This window comes from Carcharhinus amblyrhynchos, chromosome 30 (genome assembly GCF_965287045.1).
Source record: "Carcharhinus amblyrhynchos chromosome 30, sCarAmb.v2.hapA, whole genome shotgun sequence".
In the NCBI taxonomy this organism is placed as follows: domain Eukaryota; kingdom Metazoa; phylum Chordata; class Chondrichthyes; order Carcharhiniformes; family Carcharhinidae; genus Carcharhinus; species Carcharhinus amblyrhynchos.
The window spans coordinates 5,243,707-5,264,135 of record NC_137353.1 but is presented as its reverse complement, the minus strand read 5'-3'; the positions used below and the strand labels follow the sequence as shown (position 1 = coordinate 5,264,135).

The 20,429-nt window shown below is 41.9% G+C and overlaps 1 protein-coding gene across 1 annotated transcript in view; it reads left to right on the top strand.

Annotated features, from left to right (window-relative positions):
• The window catches only part of pex14 (peroxisomal biogenesis factor 14), a 250,478-nt gene that overhangs the window by 134,662 nt on the left and 95,387 nt on the right, over nt 1–20,429 (top strand). Inside the window, exon 4 of the mRNA XM_080215025.1 lies at nt 6,382–6,504. Coding sequence (XP_080071151.1) covers nt 6,382–6,504 — 123 coding nt within the window. The remainder of the gene's footprint in view (nt 1–6,381; nt 6,505–20,429) is intronic.

Sequence of the window (20,429 nt, the reverse complement as noted above, 5' to 3'; positions counted from 1 at the left end):
CTGAGGATGTCCCAAGTGGTGGCGTTACGGCAAATAGGGTCCAGAAGAAGGCTGGGATGAAAGCGCTTTATCTGAATGCACGAAGCATTCGGAATAAAGTGGATGAGCTGGTGGCGCAGATCGACACAAATGGATACGATCTGGTGGCCATTACAGAGACGTGGCTGCAAGGTGACAGGGACTGGGAGATGAATGTACAGGGCTATCAAGTGTTTAGGAAGGATAGGCAGGAGGAAAGAGGGGGTGGCGTAGCTCTGCTGATTAAGGACAGCATCAAGGTGGTAGCAAGGGATGATATCGGAGCCAAAGAGCAGAAAGTGGAATCGTTGTGGGTGGAGATTAGGAACAGCAAAGGGAGGAAGACGCTGGTGGGTGTCGTCTATAGGCCCCCGAATAATGATCTGGAGGTGGGGCGGGCTGTTAACGCGCAAATAAGTGCGGCGTGCAGGAATGGGACGGCAGTAGTTATGGGGGATTTCAATCTGCATATTGATTGGTCGACCCATGTTGGACGAGGTGGGCTCGAGGAGGAGTTCTTGGAATGCTGCCGGGATAGTTTCCTGGAACAGTGTGTGTTGGAGCCGACGAGGGAGCGAGCTATCTTGGATCTGGTGCTATGTAATGAGGCGGGTAGAATTAGGGACCTTGAGGTGAAGGATCCTCTTGGAGAGAGTGATCATTGTATGGTGGAGTTTCTGTTGCAGATGGAGGAGGAGAAAGTGGGTTCCCGGACACGTGTCCTTTGTTTGAATAGAGGGGAGTATGGTAGGATGAGAGAAGAATTGGCGAATGTGGACTGGGGGAGCGCGTTGGAAGGTAGGTCTGCTGAGGAGCAGTGGAGGATCTTTAAGGAGATCTTTCTTGGTGCTCAGCAGAAATTTATTCCGATGGTTAAAAAGGACCGTAGGAGGAGAGGTAATAAGCCGTGGATAACGAAGGAGGTGAAGGAAAGTGTTAAATTAAAAGCGGAGGAATTTAGAGTAGCTAAGAGTAGTGGGCGAGAAGAGGATTGGGAAAGGTTTAAATGTCAACAAAGATTGACAAAAAAGTTGATAAAGGAGGGTAGAAGAAGCTATGAAGCTGGGCTAGCGCTTAATATAAAAAAGGATAGCAAGAGTTTTTATAAATATATAAAAAGGAAGAGGCTGGCTAGGGTGAACGTTGGTCCCTTAGCGGATGAGAAAGGTGACCTAGTGGTAGGGGATGGGGATATGGCTAAGGTCTTGAATAACTTTTTTGTTTCTGTCTTCACGGAGGAGGACGTGAATAAATTGCCGGGTGTTAGCGATGGAAAGGTGGTAGGACTGGAGGGTCTTAATGACATTACTGTTACTAGAGAGGTGGTGCGCGACAGACTGGAGGGGCTGATTGTGGACAAGTCCCCAGGACCGGATGGAATGCATCCGAGGGTTCTGAAAGAAATGGCGGAGGTGATAGTGGATGCCTTGGTGGTTATTTTCCAGACGTCGCTGGATTCCGGGGAAGTGCCGGAGGATTGGAAAACGGCTAATGTTACGCCGTTGTTTAAGAAGGGTGCCAGGCAAAAGGCGGGGAATTACAGGCCGGTTAGTTTAACGTCTGTGGTAGGTAAAATGTTAGAATCCGTCATTAAGGAGGAAATTGCGAGGCATCTTGAAGGGAATTGCTTGATAGGGCAGACGCAACACGGTTTCATTAAAGGGAAGTCGTGTCTGACAAATTTACTGGAGTTCTATGAGGATGTGTCTAGGGCGGTGGATAGAGGAGAGCCGGTGGATGTGGTCTTTCTGGATTTTCAGAAGGCGTTTGATAAGGTACCTCACAAGAGGTTACTGCAGAAGGTCAGAGGACATGGAGTTGGGGGTAGGGTGTTAGCGTGGATAGAGGATTGGTTGTCAAATAGGAGGCAGAGAGTGGGGGTCAATGGGTGCTATTCGGATTGGCGGATGGTGACTAGTGGGGTGCCCCAGGGGTCGGTGCTGGGGCCTCAGCTATTTACCATTTATATAGATGATCTGGAGGAGGGAACCGAGTGTAGGGTGTCGAAATTTGCTGATGACACCAAGATTGGGGGAAAGGCAAATTGTGCGGAGGGTGTGGAGAGTCTGCAGAAGGATCTAGATAGGCTGGGCGAATGGGCCAGGAAATGGCAAATGGAATTTAATGTTGGCAAGTGTGAGGTGGTCCACTTTGGTAGGAAGAATGGTAGGAAGGACTATTACTTACGTGGCGAAAAACTGCAGCAGGCGACGGTGCAGAGGGACCTCGGGGTCCTTGTGCATGAGTCGCAAAAACCCAGCCTGCAGGTGCAGCAGGTGGTCAGGAAGGCGAATGGGATGCTGGCCTTCATAGCAAGGGGGATTGAATATAAAAGTAGGGAGGTCTTGCTGCAGCTGTATAGGGCATTGGTGAGGCCGCAGCTGGAGTACTGTGTGCAGTTTTGGGCGCCGCACCTGCGCAAGGATATTTTGGCCTTGGAGGGAGTGCAGAGGAGGTTTACTAGGCTGATACCGGAGTTGAGGGGGTTGAGCTATGAGGAGAGGCTGAATAAACTAGGCTTGTACTCGTTAGAGTTTAGAAGAATGAGGGGAGATCTCATTGAGACGTATAAGATGATGAATGGGATGGATAGGATAGAGGTGGAAAGACTCTTCCCGCTCAAAAAAGACAGTAGGACTAGGGGGCACAGCCTCAAGATAAAGGGGGGGCGGTTCAGAACGGAGTTGAGGAGGAACTTCTTCACTCAAAGGGTGGTGAATCTCTGGAATTCTCTGCCCGTTGAAGTGGTGGAGGCTGCCTCGCTAAATATTTTTAAGAAGCGGGTTGATGGGTTTTTGATAAGAGAGGGGATTAAGGGTTATGGGGAGAGGGCGGGAAAGTGGAACTGAGCCACGACAGATCAGCCATGATCTTATTGAATGGCGGGGCAGGCTCGAAGGGCCAGATGGCCTACTCCTGCTCCTATTTCTTATGTTCTTATGTTCTTACACCGAGGGAGAATTTAGCACGGACAATGCACCTAATTGGACTGTGGGAGGAAATCGGAGCACCCATAAGAACATGAGAAATAGGAGCAGGAGTAGGCCATCTAGTCCTTCGAGCCTGTCCTGCCGTTCAATAAGATCAAGACTGATCTAAAGTGGATCAGTTCCACTTTCCCGCTTTCTCCCCATAACCCTTAATTCCCTTGTCTATCAAAAACCTATCTACCCGTGACTTAAATATATTTAGCGAGGTAGCCTCTTGAAGCTGTGCCCTCTAGTCCTGCTATCCTTTCTAAGCGGGAAGAATCTGTCTACTTCTACCCTATCCATCCCTTTCGTTATCTTATACATCTCTATAAGGTCCCCCCTCATCCTTCTAAACTCCAGCGAGTACAGACCCAGTCTATTTAGTCTCTCTTAATAGTCCAATCCCCTCATCTCCGGTATCAGCCTAGTGAACATCCTCTGCACTCCCTCTAAGGCCAATATATCCTTGCGCAAGTGCGGTGACAAAACACCCGGAAGAAACCCACGCAGACACAGGGAGAACGTGCAAACTCCACACAGTGACCCATGCGGGGAATTGAACCCGGGTCCCTGGTGCTATGAGGCAGCAGCACTAACCACTGTGCCACCGTGCTGCCCCTGTTCATCTATGCTTGTGCTAAATCCTGAAATGATTAGTGACCACCAATGGTTCATGGGAAAACCCTGAAAATTCTGGTTCATAGCCTTGGGAACCCAAAGTGAGCAAGGTTATAATGAAACACCCATTGTTACCGGAGTTAAACCATTTACTTAACTGAAATTTCAACATTTGAATGTCACAAAAATACAGAATTCATAAACTAAAAGTAAAATATTTCCTTTTTGTTGTATGTGCTAGAAATCTATTTAAGTTGCTAGTGGATAATGAAAGTTGTAAGGAAGTGTTTTTATCCAGTTCTAATAATTTTTACATGTTTGGAACGTGTACATTTAGTTTTGAAAACTATATTGGGTGTAGTTTTCAACCCACAAAATAGGATTTTCAGCTAGTCTTATTTCTTGCTTTCTGATCTCTTATTTTCCTTTGCAGTTTTCCCCTGGGTTTATGTCTTGTCATATATAACAGTGATAGGTTTTGTGCTAAATAAGAGACGGGTAAATTATAATTCAATATATTCTTTCAGATCCTGTTGCGCATAGTTATATTGTAACGTGAACACAGTTATTTCCCAGTAATCGGTTCAACTATCAGACTCGACATTCATAATGGTTATGCCACAATTGTTGTTCCTTCAGTATGGATATTCATCATGGCTCACAGGGTGTGCTGGCTGCTGTTGATCGGGACGATGACAGACTCGGAGAAACTTGAACCGAGGGAGGGACGGGAAGGAACAGCTCCACTCTGCAAATTGCATAAAACAAAACAGAATGCTTTTAAGGCAGTGATACTATCTCGGGAATCTGAGAAATATTTGATTTCTGAAAATAATTAGGATGGGTGGTTCTCGTTCTGATGTATAGCTTTATGCTGTACATATAATATAAATTCCTATCACAGCTGTTGTGGTTTCTACACTCATTGATGAGATTGCAGTCCTATAATCACTCCAAGGTATCCATTATTTCTGTTAAAGGATTTGGGAACATTCTGATTTATTCCAATAATCTTATATTCATTTTAATTCTGCACTTTATTTATGCAAATTGCCAGTTGAGATTGAGATATATGAAATACAGTGTGCTATGTTTATCTTAATGCTGTGCTGATTGAGACTACACATTCTCTGCATATTGGGCTGTCAACTCAAGAGACTTTGGGTCCTGTCTCAGGGGTGATTGGATGGAAAAATTTGCAGTTTGGAGACCTGGGTCTGAGTAACATTTATTTTGCTTCTATTTCCTGGCCACAGCTAGTCAGATTGAAAGGCTGGCTATCTGGTGAATGAATACGCCTTTAACACCCAGGCTGTACTCGGGGTGGAGTGGAGAGAAGGAGGGGGGGATCGGAGATCAGAGGAGATATTAGTGATGAGGGGAAAGTCAAAAGGATGGAGAGCAATGATTTGTCCAAGCTGTGCGAGTTTGTAACCGCGTAGTAATTGAGAATGTGCTGCACATGGAACAAGAGACCATGCGCAAGCACTGTTTCCTTTATGGTGCACACATCAATCTTAAAGCGATCACACTGTGCAACGAGCTGGTTGCGTATGTAAGAGAAGTCAGGGGAGTCACTGTTCAGGATTGGGGGTGAGCTATGTGTTTGGGGTGGAGTCAGTCACAGTGCGTAGGTGAAGCAGGTAAATGCACTTGTCATCTGCATCCAGCATCTTCGCCTCCCTTCATCTGCTGGCTTTCTGGAAGCTGGCTGGGGTTAACTTTAAAATAATGTTTAATTCTACACGTGCGGCCTTGCTACAATTCAGTGGGCAGTCCAGGTCCTGTGAGTGGCTTAGGTTCCATTAAAACTGGCAGTGGGCAGCTTGGATTTTAAATTTTAGCGCTTTTGCATCCCACCCAACTCAAACCTCTCTGTTGCTGGAATTAGGATTCCTCTGTTGTCCTTAGCGTCATGATGTGGAAATGCTGGCGTTGGACTGGGGTAACCACAGTAAGAAGTTTCACACCAGGTTAAAGTCCAACAGGTTTATTTGGTAGCATGAGCTTTTGGAGCGCTGCTCCTTCGTCAGGTGAGTTGGAGGATTGGGTTCACAAACCGAGCATATATAGACACAGACTCAGTTTACAAGATAATGGTTGGAATGCGAGTCTAATCAGGTAATCAAGTCTTTACAGATGCAGACAATGCGAGTGGAGAGAGGGTTAAGTACAGGTTAAAGAGATGTGAAGACAATTCAACTTTAATGTGGTGTTGTGAGACTTCTTACTGTTCTTAATGCCAGCTTGCTTTACGTTGTGACTGGCAGTTGTCACTTGTTATCTTGGGTGAGGCATTTACAAAATGGCTGGGGAAAGAACCATTCTTGTATCAAGTTGATTTCCTACTGCTTGCCTCTACTACAACTAATTTAAAAATGATTGATGGCAGTCTGAAGCAAATTAGCTGAAATATCAAAATGAATATTTGATTATTAAACTTATTTTTGTGTAGGAATACTCAAAAGAGGTTGGATATTCAGAACATTGAAAACTTCTCCCTCTTTATGGGAGTACTGTAGTAATAAATATAATGATGTCCAATTTTAAATTGTTGTTTAAATCAAAGATTACGATATTGTTTTCTTGTGAGGATCCCGCATCTCTCGATCTTGTCAGAACATTTCTAATATCTTGCCATAAGAAATGTTTGAAAATACTTAGGACGCTGTTTTGTTTCCATGTATAATTCTGTGCGTTATATCATTTATTGGCCCTAAAATAGTAGCGTGTCTGCATAACGCTAAGATTTTATATTTTTTTCTCTCTATAGGTTTAACGGATGAAGAAGTTGAGATAGCTTTACAACAGTCCAACACTGCCACTGATCAAGCCCTTGGACCTGCTACCCAGCAGCACTTGGTGCACCCTTCACACCTTGCAGCTGTGCCATATGGTATGTATTCTCAGATATATTGATGGTTGAATGATCCACCAGTGGTATATCAAACATGCATTTGGTATGTAAGAAGTGTGCCCCATATACTACTATCAATATAGGATTTAAATGTGGCCCTGTTATGGATTTACATATTAGAATCCAGAGCACGTTTCCCTATCCACTATCTGACAGACAAATTAAATTTCCATAACTTGTATTTATTGGCGAGAAAAGACTTTTTGACACCCAATGACAGCCAATAACATCTAATCTGCTCCTTGCATATTAATGATATGTGAATGATACATTGGCTATATTTAAATCTACAGCTGCATGTCTTAATGGGCTCCATCACGTGTTCGTATTCAACTTTGACCATAAGACAATAAGATGTAGGACTTGAATTAGGCCATTCGGCCCATCGAGTCTGCTCTGTCATTCAATCATGGCTGATATGATTCTCACCCCCATTCTCTGCCTTGTCCCTTTAACCCTTGATCCCCTTATTGATCAAGAACCTATTTTTCTCTGTCTTAAAGACTCTCAGTGACCTGGCCTCCACAGCCCTCCGTGGCAATAAGTACCATAGATTCACCACCATCTGGCTGAAGAAATTCCTCCCCATCTAAGTATAAAGGAGCATCCCTTCATCCTGAGGTTGTGCCCTGAAGTTCCCGTCTTTCCTGCTGATGGAAACATTCTCTCCACATCCATTCTGTCTCAGCCTCTCGGTATTCTATAAGTTTCAATTAGATCTCCCGTCATCCTTCTAAACTCCATTGAGCGTAGACCGAGACTCCTCAACTGTTGCTCATGTGACAAACCCTTCATTCCTGGGATCACTCCTGTGAGCCTCCTCTGGACCACCTTCTTAAGTATGGGACCCAAAACTGCTCACAATACTCCAAATGGGGTCTGACCAGAGCCTTATACAGCCTCAGAAGTACATCCCTGCTGTTGTATTCTTGTCCTCTAGAAATGAAAGCTCACATTGAATTTGCCTTCCTAACTGCCAACTGAACCTACAAGTTAACTTTAAGAGAATCCTGAAGCAGGACTCCCAAGTCCCTTTGTGCTTCAGATTTCTGAAGCTTTTCCCCATTTAGAAAATAGTCCAAGCCTTTATTCTTCCTACCAAAGTGCATAACCTCACACTTTCCCACTTTGTATTCCATCTGCCACTTCTTTGCCCACTCTCCTAAACTGTTGAAGTCATTCTGCAGCCTCCCTTCTTCCTCAACACAACCTGTCCCTCCACACATCTTTGTATCATCAGCAAATTTAGCAGTCAAATGAACTCCCTTTCCTTGACATACTCGTTGGGAAATCCACAAGGGATGGGGGGATGGATTTCTACCTTGGTCTATAGCAAACCTACTGTTACCGGTCTGTATGTGTATTGGGATTCTTACAATTCCGTGTGCTGCAAGGTTGCTCTTATTGGGAAGCTCATAAGTAGGGCCTGAGCCATTTGCTTGCCATGCATACTAGGTGCCAAAGTACAGTGCATCCTGTGGAAATGGCTACCCTGATTAGATCATTTAACACTGTATATCGTGCAAACTCATGAACAGGCCTGAAAAGGGCCCAGTCTACCTCAGATTGCCCTAAAAGTGCAAGGTATCTTAGAAATGTGAGCAACAGGTGAAGCAGTAGAACTGTGAGTGGTGTTCACCACTGGGTGCTGCAGTTGAGCCAGAAAGATTTTCTGCCTGTCACGCAAATGAGTAATGTGGTATATGAATTCCCGAGCCAGTGTGATGATAGGTATGTAGGCCATATCTCCCAAAGACTGCCGGATCGTAGCAAGTAGCATGTCCCACTGCTCGCAATGGGCAAGATGCAGGTCATACCCAACCAACCCATGCTTACAAAACTCAAAACAGAGTGTCCAATATTAGATTTGATTCCACCGTTGGAAAACATATGCTAAATAATTCTCAGTGTGCTAAGAGTTATGCTGATAACCAATTTATGGTTGTCAGTTGGGTTTGCAGTGTGCATGTGTGTACAGGAAGCTACTTTATTAACACACAGGACTCTGTTCTTTGCAGACAGAAAGAACTTGTACACGTTGCACATGTTTCAGCTAAACAAAGTAAGTGACAGCTATTCTCTGGTTCATTCCTCAGGGCAGTGCCTTGACCAATCAGAGTCCAGCTGTCTGGTTTAAATTTTAAACAATGATCGGCAGTTAACTGTCAGTCGCCATCAATTGGTGCACGCTCCATGGTAACGCCTCTGCCAACCAGTGTCCACTTGTAAACCAGTCAACACCCTCGTCCTGCGTAAATTGCTCTGTCCTTTACATTTAGTATTTGTGTGAATTGTCCTCATGAATGCAAGATGAAAGCTTCAACAAACACACCTTTCTTTTTCAGCAGTGCCCAAGGTCTGTACCACTAAACAAGCTTGCATTTCCCTAACAGTGGGTGACCAGTCTATAGGCAAAAGAAGATTTGATTTGATTTTATTATTGTCACATGTATTAGTATACAGTGAAAAATATTGTTTTTTATCACTATACAGACAAAGCATACCGTTCATAGAGAAGGAAAGGTAAGAGTGCAGAATATAATGTTACTGTCATAGCTAGGGTGTAGAGAAAGCTCAACTTAATGCAAGGTAGGTCCATTCAAAAGTCTGACAGCAGCAGGGAAGAAGCTGTTCATGAGTCGGTTGATACTCGACTTCAGACATTTGTATCTTTTTCCCCATGGAAGAAGGGAGTATGTTTGGGGTGCGTGGGGTCCTTAATTATACTGGCTGCTTTACCAAGGCGGAAGGAAGTGCAGACAGAGTCAATGAATGGGAGACTGATCTACATTCATGATCTTCTGTAATTTTTTGCGGTCTTGGGCAGAGCAGGAGTCATACCAAGACTCAACCAGAAAGAATGCTTTGGAAATCTCCAGATGATTTCTAAGAATAAATCATGCTGCAAGACATAGAAGGTGCTTTTTCCTACACACCATGAGCATTGCACTGATATTACAGCAATTCATGGCTTAAATGTTAGGAATTGTTTCAGTATTCAGTGTAAGCTGGAAACTTAAATTTCTGATTTGCAGATCGGTTGACATTTCCTTTACCTCCCAGCACTGTGTTTGCTGATCTACATTGGGTCCTGATTAAACATTGCCTCCAGTTCAATTTTCATTTTCTTTTCCCGATCCCTCCCCAGCTGGGCTCTGCCTACCTTGCTAATTTCCTCCAGTTGTACAATCCTCCGAGGTATCTACACTCCCCTAACTCTGGCCCCCTCAGCATCCTCAGATTTAATTGCCCCACCATTGGTTCAGCTGCCCGTGCCTTAAGCTCTGGAATTCCCTCCCTTCCCCATCCGGCTATTTACCCCTCTCAACATAATGAAACATTGCTCGGAGCTTTATGTTAAAGGTGCTATTATGAATACAAGTCGCTGCTGCTCTATTCTTCAGCATAAAGTTATTGGCAGTAAGAATAGCATCTTTTACAGTTTCGTAGTAAAAGCTTTCTCACTTTGGGATGTGACAGACTGAACTTGGCACAAAGCAACTGTATGAAACTATCGTAGATTTTTTTCTTATTCTGTCTTCTCATTTTTCTCTGTATTCTTCCCTTCCCACACTATATTTAATTATATTTCTAATTAATAGTTACTGTTGTATAATTTTTTTAAAAACTTTCAAGCTTCCTTGTTTTCTGGCCAGGATCTTGCCATCTGCTTTTGCAGGTGGGCTGCACAAATTAAACGTGAGACTTGGATTGGATCTTCCAAATATCTTCAAATTAATTCTGAAAAGGGTCCGGGGATTGGAAAGTAGCTAATGTAACACCTTTGCTCAAAAGAGGAAGGAAACAACAGGCCAGTTAGCCTAACATCTGTCATTGGGAAATTGCTAGAATCAGTTATCAGGGAGATTAACAGGGTACTTAAAAGCATCATCATTGGTCAGACAGAGTCAGCATGGCTTTGTGAAAGGGGAAAATCGTGCTTAACTAATGTTAGGGATTTTTGAGGAGGGAACAAGCAATGTGGATGAAGGGAAATCTGGAAATGTGGTAGACTTGAATTTCCAAAAGGCATTTGATAAGGTGCCACATCAATTGTTACTGCATGAGGTGTAGGGGCTAAGGTGGATAAAGGATTGTATAGCTGGTAGGAAGCAGAGTAGGGATAAATGCATCTTTTTCGGGTTGGCAAGTTGTAACTATTGGAATGCCACAGAGATCAATGCTGGGGCCTCAATTATTTACAACCTACATCAGTGATTTGGACGGGGGGACCAAATGTTTGCCAATGATACCAAAGTAAGTGTAAAAGTAAGCTGTCCAGAGGTAGCGGAGAAGCTCCTTTGTTCCTATGGATGAAATGTTGGTATTTCAAGCAAGCCTACCTCGAATCATAATGACTTAATGTAAGGATTACATTACATCAAATCAGCTTCTTTATACAACAAAACCGAAAGTACTACTCAATGAAGGAATTTATCTTGTTGGCAGGCTGAATTAATTTATGGAATTACATAAAATATGCAACACTGTAACAGACCATTTAGCGCAATGGGCAGGTGATGGTCTAGTGGTATTATCACTTGGCTATTAATCCAGAAACTCAGCTAATGTTCTGGGGACATGGGTTCCAATCCTGCCATAGCAGATGATGGAATTTGAATTCAGTAAAAAAAAATCTGGAATTAAGAACCTATTGATGACTATGAAACTATTGTTGATTGTCAGAAAAACCCATCTACTTCACTAATTTCCTTTAGGGAAGGAATTCTGCCGTCCTTATCCGGTCTGGACCACATGTGACTCCAGATCCACAACAATGTGGTTGACTCTCAACCACCCTCTGAAATGCCTAGCAAGTCACTCAGTTGTAAAAGTGTTTCAAGAAGGCAGCTCATCACCACTTTCTCAAGGGCAATTAGGGATGGACAATAAATCCTGGCCAGCCTGTGACATCCATCTCCCACAAATTAATAAAAAAACCTGCCTGTCATGATGTTTAGTCTCCACTCCACAACTTTCCATCCTTCCTCAACCAACTCTACCAGCATAATCCTGTAATCCTTTCTCCCTAACTAGTTTTCATTAAATACATTTGTACTAGTGGCCTTAATAACTCCCCTTTTGCTATATTTTAAAAATTCATTATCATCTGGATATTAAAATTTTAACAAGTAGAAGCACATAAGCTGCTAAATGCTGGTTACATGGAAACTACTGCAACAGTTAGGATTTTCTTTTGCCTGATGAGGCTCTTGTGGATCTGAGATGTTCTTTTGGCAACCTACAAAAAGTTATTTAACACATGTTCCACTGAAGTGGAATAACAAAATGTTATTCAGAGGTTTGTGTTACTGCACCTGTTCTATAAAATCATATTGGGACCAAGTGCTCTATATGACCAAATAGGACTGAAAAATGAAACTCTTTTCAGTTGCTCTGATTTAATCCTAACTGTCAAATGGTTTGGTCCACCTCTTTCTGTTAAAGCCAGAGTGCTCCACAGTTGTCCTATAATTTATTTTTTCAGACGTACAGTTAAGAACCACTGGTACCACTCATAATGAAACTACTAAACTTTGTACAGCTGTGGCCAGTTTTAAGAATGTTAAGTTTGTGTACATCAATGTCAGAAGCATTTAATATTGGATAAGCTGCTGAACACTGTAGCATTATATTGATAAAATATAGGATAAGCTGCAGTATCTCTTTCTGATTACTTGGATAAATGGGTCATCTCAAATTCCAACAGTTTCAAATTGAGTTATCATCTGCTTCTCAGTCACCCACTTAGTAACGTAGGTAAGTGAGAAAAATGGCTGTTAACAAAATTAATTATAATTATTGTAACCCTCATGTTTATATCATTCTCAGTGCAGCTATTTATTGATTTAGTACACTCAAACACAATGCAACAGAGATTCTTGTTAATTCAGCATTTAAACCTAGGGTTTTGTTTACCCTGGCTATGCTCCCAATCTTCACTAACACTTTATTTAGAAATACCCAGATGTGTGTTAACCCCACACCTGATGCTCTCAGAATTTCGTAATAATCCTTTTCACATCTAATGTCAACTTTCGAAAAGAATCAAAGTGCAACTTAGACTTTTGTAATCTCAAGAACAACAAACAGGATCTCATTGAGCAAATCAGAAGAGCCTGGATGATACTTATCCTGACTTGATGCCCCACCAAAGCCATAATGCAGCCACTTTATGAATTCCTGCTCCTTTTATTGTTCAAACTGCACACATTTCCTCCATCCCATGAGGAGAGGAGAACCATCCCGGGGGGCATGTGAGTTTAGATTTTCGCATGAGCTGAGTTTCCCACAGTTCAATTGAGTTGCAGCCTCATATGAAGTAGATTTCATTGAAAAAAACACCTCAAAGAGGGGCCATTCAGCCCAACTGGTCCACGCAGGTGTTGATATTCCAATTGAATCTCTTCTCATCTCAGCTCGTCTGAACCTAACATTTTAACCATCTATTTCCTTCTCCCTGAAGTGCTTCAACCAATCTCTATTGTAGCAAGTTCAATATTCTTGCCATTCTTTTGTGATGACATTTCTTCTGAATTTCCTGTTGGATTTCTTGCTGAAATTGGCCTGTATCTACGCTCCTCCTCACAAGAGGAAACAACTTCTCAATATCAAAACCTTTTATAATTTTAAAGACCTCTTTTAGGCCACTATTTAGCTTTAGTTTTGGTTTACAGAGATCAGGGTACTTGTGTGTGACAGCCATTAGTTCAGAGTATTTCTGAGATTCCTTTCTTATATTGGAGGTGAGTTGTTCATTACTCTGGTGTCTTCTGTCCACTTGCAATTTCAGCAAATCAGGCCTGTCAAAATCTAATCCGGCACTCGGAAAGATTAAACCTCTGAGGGTGTACCGAAACCACATGGACTGCAGCGTTCGGGGACATGGCCCTCCTTCTGAAGGACGGTTAAGGATGGGCTGTACATGCTGACCTAGCCAACAATACTCACATCTCAAGAGCAAATCTATGTATTTAAAAAAAAATCCCAAATACCTGGAGAGAAATCCTGAGAGAAATTAACCAGAATGTCTAACAGTTTTCACCTAACCCACTGCAAACTTTGGATTCAGTTTAGGAGCAGCATCAGAACTCTCCAAGTTTGAGAAAATCAAAGGCAGCTTACCTTTGCCTGCATGGAGGGGATGTAAGCAAGGATAATATGGTGGCGCAGTAGTTAGCACTGCTGCCTCACAGCACCAGGGACCCTGGTTCAGTTCCGTCTTTGGGTGACTGTGAAGTTTGCACATGTTCCCCGTGTCTGTGTGGGTTTCCTCCCGCAGCCCAAGAATATGCAGGTTAGGCAGATTGGTCATTCTCAATTGCCGCTTAGTGTCCAAAGATATGTAAATTATATGGATTAGCCATGGTAAAAGTATGGGGTTACAAAGATAGACCAGAGGGGAGGGCCTGGATAGGATGCTTTTTCAGAGAGTCGATGCAGACTTGTTGGGCCAAATGGCCCCTCGCTGTGTTGTAAGGATTCTGTGGTTCTATGATAGAGTTCCAGAGATTTGTGGCACTACTATCAAAATCATTGGAAAAGGTTGTGGCGCAGACACGAGTGACCTTCTAGTCCGGCATTCATTGGTTGGAATGCCTACCACATGGCCAGCATCTGGCATTGAAGCGTGAGCTGAAGTAATTGGTTAAAAACTTTGTAACTCAATTCTAGTCCAGGCAGAATGTATGAGATACCCTTCGGACAGTGAATACAACTCTGTAAATGCACTGGGACAGTGATAGCAGCATGTGTCCAATACTTGCAAGACTCAGACATAGTATTTGATCCAAGAATCATCAATAAGACACCTTATTAGAGATACATTTGTCTTTGTTGTATATCTGAGTAGTTTATGTGAAACTTTCTCTATTGAACTGTGTATGACTCCTTAGCAGTCATTGGCCATCAATGTTGCAATTGGGTTAATGTTAGGACGATCTCATTTAATGCTCCAGAGGCTAGTGTACCAGCTGAAGAGGATTAATCAGTTGTAGGTTTTTGTGCCTCTTGGAAAGGAAAAGGAACAGTCAGAATGTAAAGCGCACCACTATACTAGAATAGAAATCAACAGAGAGTGATGGTACCCACTCTGTTGGTACAATGATCAACTTGTGGTTAACAAGTGCCAGGCTGCCACTGTTATCCTGGGTCTTACTTTGTGTTTTATTATCTATCTAGAGAGCATATCAAACATTAACAAATGCATCTGACTGTTCTGTGACACTGTTGTGTGATATTTGTAAATCTGAACTTCAAATCGCTCCCAAAACTACCAACAACTATAATCAATGATACTTCATCCTACTATTGTATACACAGCTCAAATTTGGAAGGACTAAATCAGTATTTTGGGGAATCTTCTTGTAATAACACTTGGATATATGCATAGTCCAAAACATTCACAAGACAATATTTTCATTTTAATGACAGCACTGGTTCTTTTGGCAACTTAAGTAATTTTATGCTTGTTTTAAAGCATTATTGTCCTGATGTACTCAGGAGGATAGGTGATTCAATGTTGTGGTACTCTAGACAAAAGCAAATTACTGTAGATGCTGGAATTTGAAACAACAGCAGAAAATGCTGGAAAATCTCAGCAGGTCTGACAGCATCCATGGAGAGAGAACAGAGCCAACGTTTCGAGTCTGAATGACCTTTCATTGGGGCCCTGACAAAGAGTCACCCAGTCTCGAAACGTTAGCTCTGTTCTCCCTCCACAGGTGCGGCACGGGGCAGCATTGTGGCACAGTAGTTAGCACTGCTGCCTCACAGCACCAGGGGCTCGGTTCAATTCCTGCCTTGGACAACTATCGGTGTGGAGTTTGCATGTTCTCCCCATGTCTGCGTGGGTTTCCTCTGCGTGCTCCAGTTTCATCGCAGTCCAAAGATGTGCAGGTTAGGTGGATTGGCCATGCTAGATTGCCCCTTAGTGTCAGTGGGACTACCAGGGTAAATACGTGGGTTGAGGGGTAGAGTCTGGGTAGGATAGTTGTTGGGACAGAATTGTTGGGCTGAATGGTCTCCTTTTGCACTGTAGGGATTCTTCTACGCTGTCAGAGCTCAGAGTTTCCAGCATTTTCTATTTTTCTTGTGGCACTCTAAATTGTTCTCAATGTGCATATTCTCAAAGACCTGCCTCCAACATTAGAGTGCTTGTAATATATTTCTTTACTTGTATGTGGAAGTTGAACACATGAGACAGAATAGTTGGTTAACCCTTAACTCCTGGAGTAAAGTAAGAACAGAAGAACATAAGAAATAGGAGCAGGAGTAGGCCATCTAGCCCTTCGAGCCTGCCCCGCCATTCAATAAGATCATGGCTGATCTGTCGTGGCTCAGTTCCACTTTCCCGCCCTCTCCCCATAACCCTTAATCCCCTCTCTTATCAAGAACCCATCAACCCGCTTCTTAAAAATATTTAGCGAGGCAGCCTCCACCACTTCAACAGGCAGAGAATTCCAGAGATTCACCACCCTTTGAGTGAAGAAGTTCCTCCTCAACTCCGTTCTAAACCGCCTCCCCTTTATCTTGAGGCTGTGCCCCTTCAAAGATTGTTCTTGGGTGTCTCTTGCTGTCTCTGATTTGCACCGCTTGAAGAACTTTCCTTAATATCTATGCTTTTGAAGTTTGCATACCACCATGCTTAGATGAAAGTTCAGGTGCATTTTGGTTCAATCGCTATTTAACCTAATTCACACTGAAGATGGACTGGAATATTTCAGTGCTCTTGTTGCCCCTTTTCATTGCCTCTATAGACAAAGAACTATGGACCTGCTCAGAATGGTGCTGCAAGTTAAAATGGCTGCAGAAAAATAATCTTAATTTAAACAACAGGGTTCCCAAGAGGTTATATCCCTGATGGAATTCTTGTTTGTATGTAGACTTGCCTTAAAAGAGTGAAAAAGACTCCAGTTAAGTAAGCAATCTTTAAATAATCTATATTTGGGCTCCACTCTGAAATAAATTAATCCAATAAATATTTGGTTTATCTGATCAGTTGAAACACTAAAATCAGTACACACATTGCCAAATATTGTTGGTCATATGAATTGCAACATGAATCCTTTTTTTTGGCACACATTCCTAATTTATAACAAGTTAGCTGGCCTTGCACACTACTGATGAATGGAACACTAGAGTTATCTTAATACTGCTCACAAATGAGGCTTAAATAGTTTTCAAAGACAAACTTGCTGTCAGAATGCTGCAGTGTTTAAACATACAATGCTTTTGAAGTATTAAAAAGATCAATAAAGTCAAGGAATTCATGCCTATTTTGTCACCTAAGAAATCCCTAATTTTTAGTAAAAGAAATTCTCTACTTGTCTAAAACGTATTTTTAGCTAATTAAAATGTCATCTCATTCTACTTTGAAGTAGTCTTCCAGATGTACCATTTCTATATCTTCAACTTTGCATCCCTCTATAAAGCCCTCCTGACCTTGTGTTGAGACTATATTCCTTGAGCTTTCATAACCTTTGCTTTAGAGCCTTACCCTCTTTTTGCATGGACAGTTTTTGTTCTTTTCTGCACCTTCTTCAGTGCGTGCAAGTCTTTTGTAGTGCGTTAACCATGACTGAAAACAGCTCACTGGGTGGGATCAACCAGTGGATTACAAAGCATTAACATAAACCTCTGTAGACTTGCACTCTACTGTTCTATCTGTGTATGTGAACAATCTGTTGGTTTTTTTAACTGCCTTGCCAGATTGTCTCGATATTGGCAGTAATGCGTTTATTTCCACTCCCAGATCCCTTTCTGAATCTCACTGTGCTAATTCCATTCATTGTGTTCTTCTGCCAGACATTTTTCCTCTCAATGTGCAATACTTTACATTCATTATTGAGTCTCATTAGCTATTTGTCTGACCATTTGCATAACCTAAAAGCTTCTACAAATGATTAACTGTATTCTCCGCTCTACTGCTCTTTCTATTTTAGTGTCTTCTACAAATTTGACAAGCTTAAAATTGATTTTGGCATCATTTGTTTATGTAGATTAGAAGCAATGGGGCCGCAGGCACCTATGGTACTCTGCTGCCCCCACCCCTCCTCACCCCAGCCCCTGCCTCACAAACTGACATTTAAACACTCTATCTGGTACTTTTATTTCCTATTTCAAACCCATTTTGTTTATCCCATCCTTATTGACATTTTGCATGAATGACTTTCCAATTTGTAAAGGTACCCACATTTTGTTTCTCTCAGGTTAGAATTTACAAGTGACTACAGGAGGAAATTGACTGGTTATGAAGCTACCTGGGGATATCTCCAAGCTTTTCAAACTTGACTTGTTATTTTTGAAATGCCATCCCTTTGTTTTAGATAAATCTGGCGACCAGTTTTGCATCTGACAAGCAGATGAGATGAATGACTAGTTTAATTTTTTTATATAGTGGTGGGATTTGAGGGAAGATTGTTAGCCAGCAGTCCCTGTGCGACTTCAGAAAGAGCCACAGGATTTCTACATCAATTTCAACTTGGTTTAATGTGTCATCTGATTGACCCTCTGAATTTGCAGCCTAGATTATGCTTTCAAATAGGGGTGTTGAACCTACAATGCTTTGACTCTGGGGCAAAAGTCCTGCTAATTGAACCAAACTGACATCTGAAATGAATTTGCAGATTTGTAGAAATTAACGTATCTAGCTCAGACTATGCTATTCCAGTTCGGAATATATTTGCAATTGCAATACCTGTACTTATTTACAGAAATTTCTCTCCCTTTTCAGATAGTCAAAACCTTCTGTTTCAAAACGCTGAATTGCTTCCAAATTGGCTGATTGATTAATTTGATTTATCTCATTCAGCAAAAATTTATTATTTTATCTTATCACAATTATTAATCATCATCCTTCCAACAAACTTCCTACCTGATGGTAAATAGCATGATATACTCTGTTTACAGCAGTGTTTATTCAACTTCTGTGATTTTTTGCTGCTGAATGTCTCTTCCAGCTTTGCAGAAGTAACTCTTCTATTTGTTTGGCAGTGTGTTAACGCATTGTCCCCTCACCTTTGGGACAATTGAATCTAGTCTGGACTAACAGGCTAACCGTCTAGCAGTTGGAAGGAAAAGTAAATTAATGCATATTAGTTAATTTGTGGCCCACAATGGAAAGCTAGCGGCCAAGTTATTAATTTTGTTCAAAGTGCTCATGAACTGGTTTGGGAAACCCAGAAATCTGTATGAATGTAGCGATGGTGACCATCTGATACCCATGTATATCGGAGATCTGCTTTTGCTATCGCCACTTATTCTATGGGCAGATTCGTCAACAGATTGTCACCAGACTAAAATCGTGCATTTGATCTTGGGGAGCAGTATTTCTATTTGCCATCAACAATGCAGAGTGCTTGATGACACTTGCCTCCACACAATGTTTCCTTGACAGAGTTGCTTCTGGAGACAATCCTCTAAAGTAGATGGGTTATAGTTAGGGTGCGCTGTGGGGGCAGCTGATGAAACTGATGAGATGATTTAAGAATATGAGAACATAAACAGGAGGACTAAACTATGCAGCCCCTTGAGCCTGCTGTGCCACTCAATACTGAACTTCCGCTTTAATTCCACTTCCCCACCTGTTCCGCATATCCCTTGATTAGCTATCGATCTTGGTCTTAACTGTGCTCAATGATGGAGTGTCCATAGCTCTCTGGGATAGACAATTCCAATGATTCACAGTCCTCTGAGTGAAGGAGTTTCTCCTCCTCCCAGTCCTGAACGATTGACCTCTTACTCTGAGACCGTGTCCCTGTGTTCTAGGTACCCCAGCCAGGGGAAACAACCGCTTAGTGTTTACCCTGCCAGCTCTCTCTGAATTTTCTATGTTTCAATGAGACCAGCTCAACATTAGTTACAATTGTGGTTGCAGTCTACAATTCCAGCACATGCACTTTAGGCAGATAGATGTTTCGTCATCACATTTGGTACCTTGTGCTTAGTAAAATTGTGAATGTGCAGTTTTGCTTAAAAAGAAGACAAATTTGTAAAACTGTTCCAGTTGGAAAGTCTGTGTTGTTTGAGAGTTTCTGTGTGTAAAGTGGTCTGAACTAGATCAGGCAGGTTTGTGTGTAGCACAACGCTTTGATTAAATCTGTGATTCATACAGTTGTAGTTGCAGAATGTTGTGCGGATTACTGAGATTTATTTTAAGCTTATTTTCTCTATTTTATTTTTAGCCTACTCTATCTCATGCTCTGTGTCAGTCAGTAACTGAGAAAGAGGGGAACACACCATCAGGAATTTACTGATGCTACTCTTTAGCTGGCAACTAGGAGGTGTAGAAGAGCAATTTAGAATAAAAGAGACAGAGAAGACCAAAGAAACAAACCCGGTGCAAGCACGCGTCCTGTTTCACTGGGTTGCTTTAATCAGGGGTTGTACTTGACTGATACTGGAAAGTGTAAATGCCAATGTGATGATGCAGATGTTTAGAACTTCACTGCTTAGTCAACAAAGAAATGCCTTTGACAGGAGGTGATTGAGCTCCTTACTTTTTATCATTTGTCTTTAGCGAGACTAGCTTTGTTCCCTGAGTTGCATTGTTCGAGAGAGAATTTGCAGAGGATATTTCCTTTGTGACTAAACCAGGAAAACAAGACTTTGTACCAATTGAAAATAAAATTGATGAATAGCTCCTGGATTATTTATAGCTGTAATTTATTGCACAAGATATTATTTTTTGGCATGTGATTATTTACTAGCTGTTGTGCACAACTTGTCGATACAAGTTTTTTTTTACCTAAAGCAGGAGTCTGGAGTCAAATTTAATTTGAAAATGTTATATATTTGTCTTTTGAAACCAGTTTAGTGACTTTTTTCAATTAGTGTAAATTGGGAATATTTGTAAACAAACTAATTATAAGAATTTTCCAGTCATTTCCATTGTATGTGTGTCT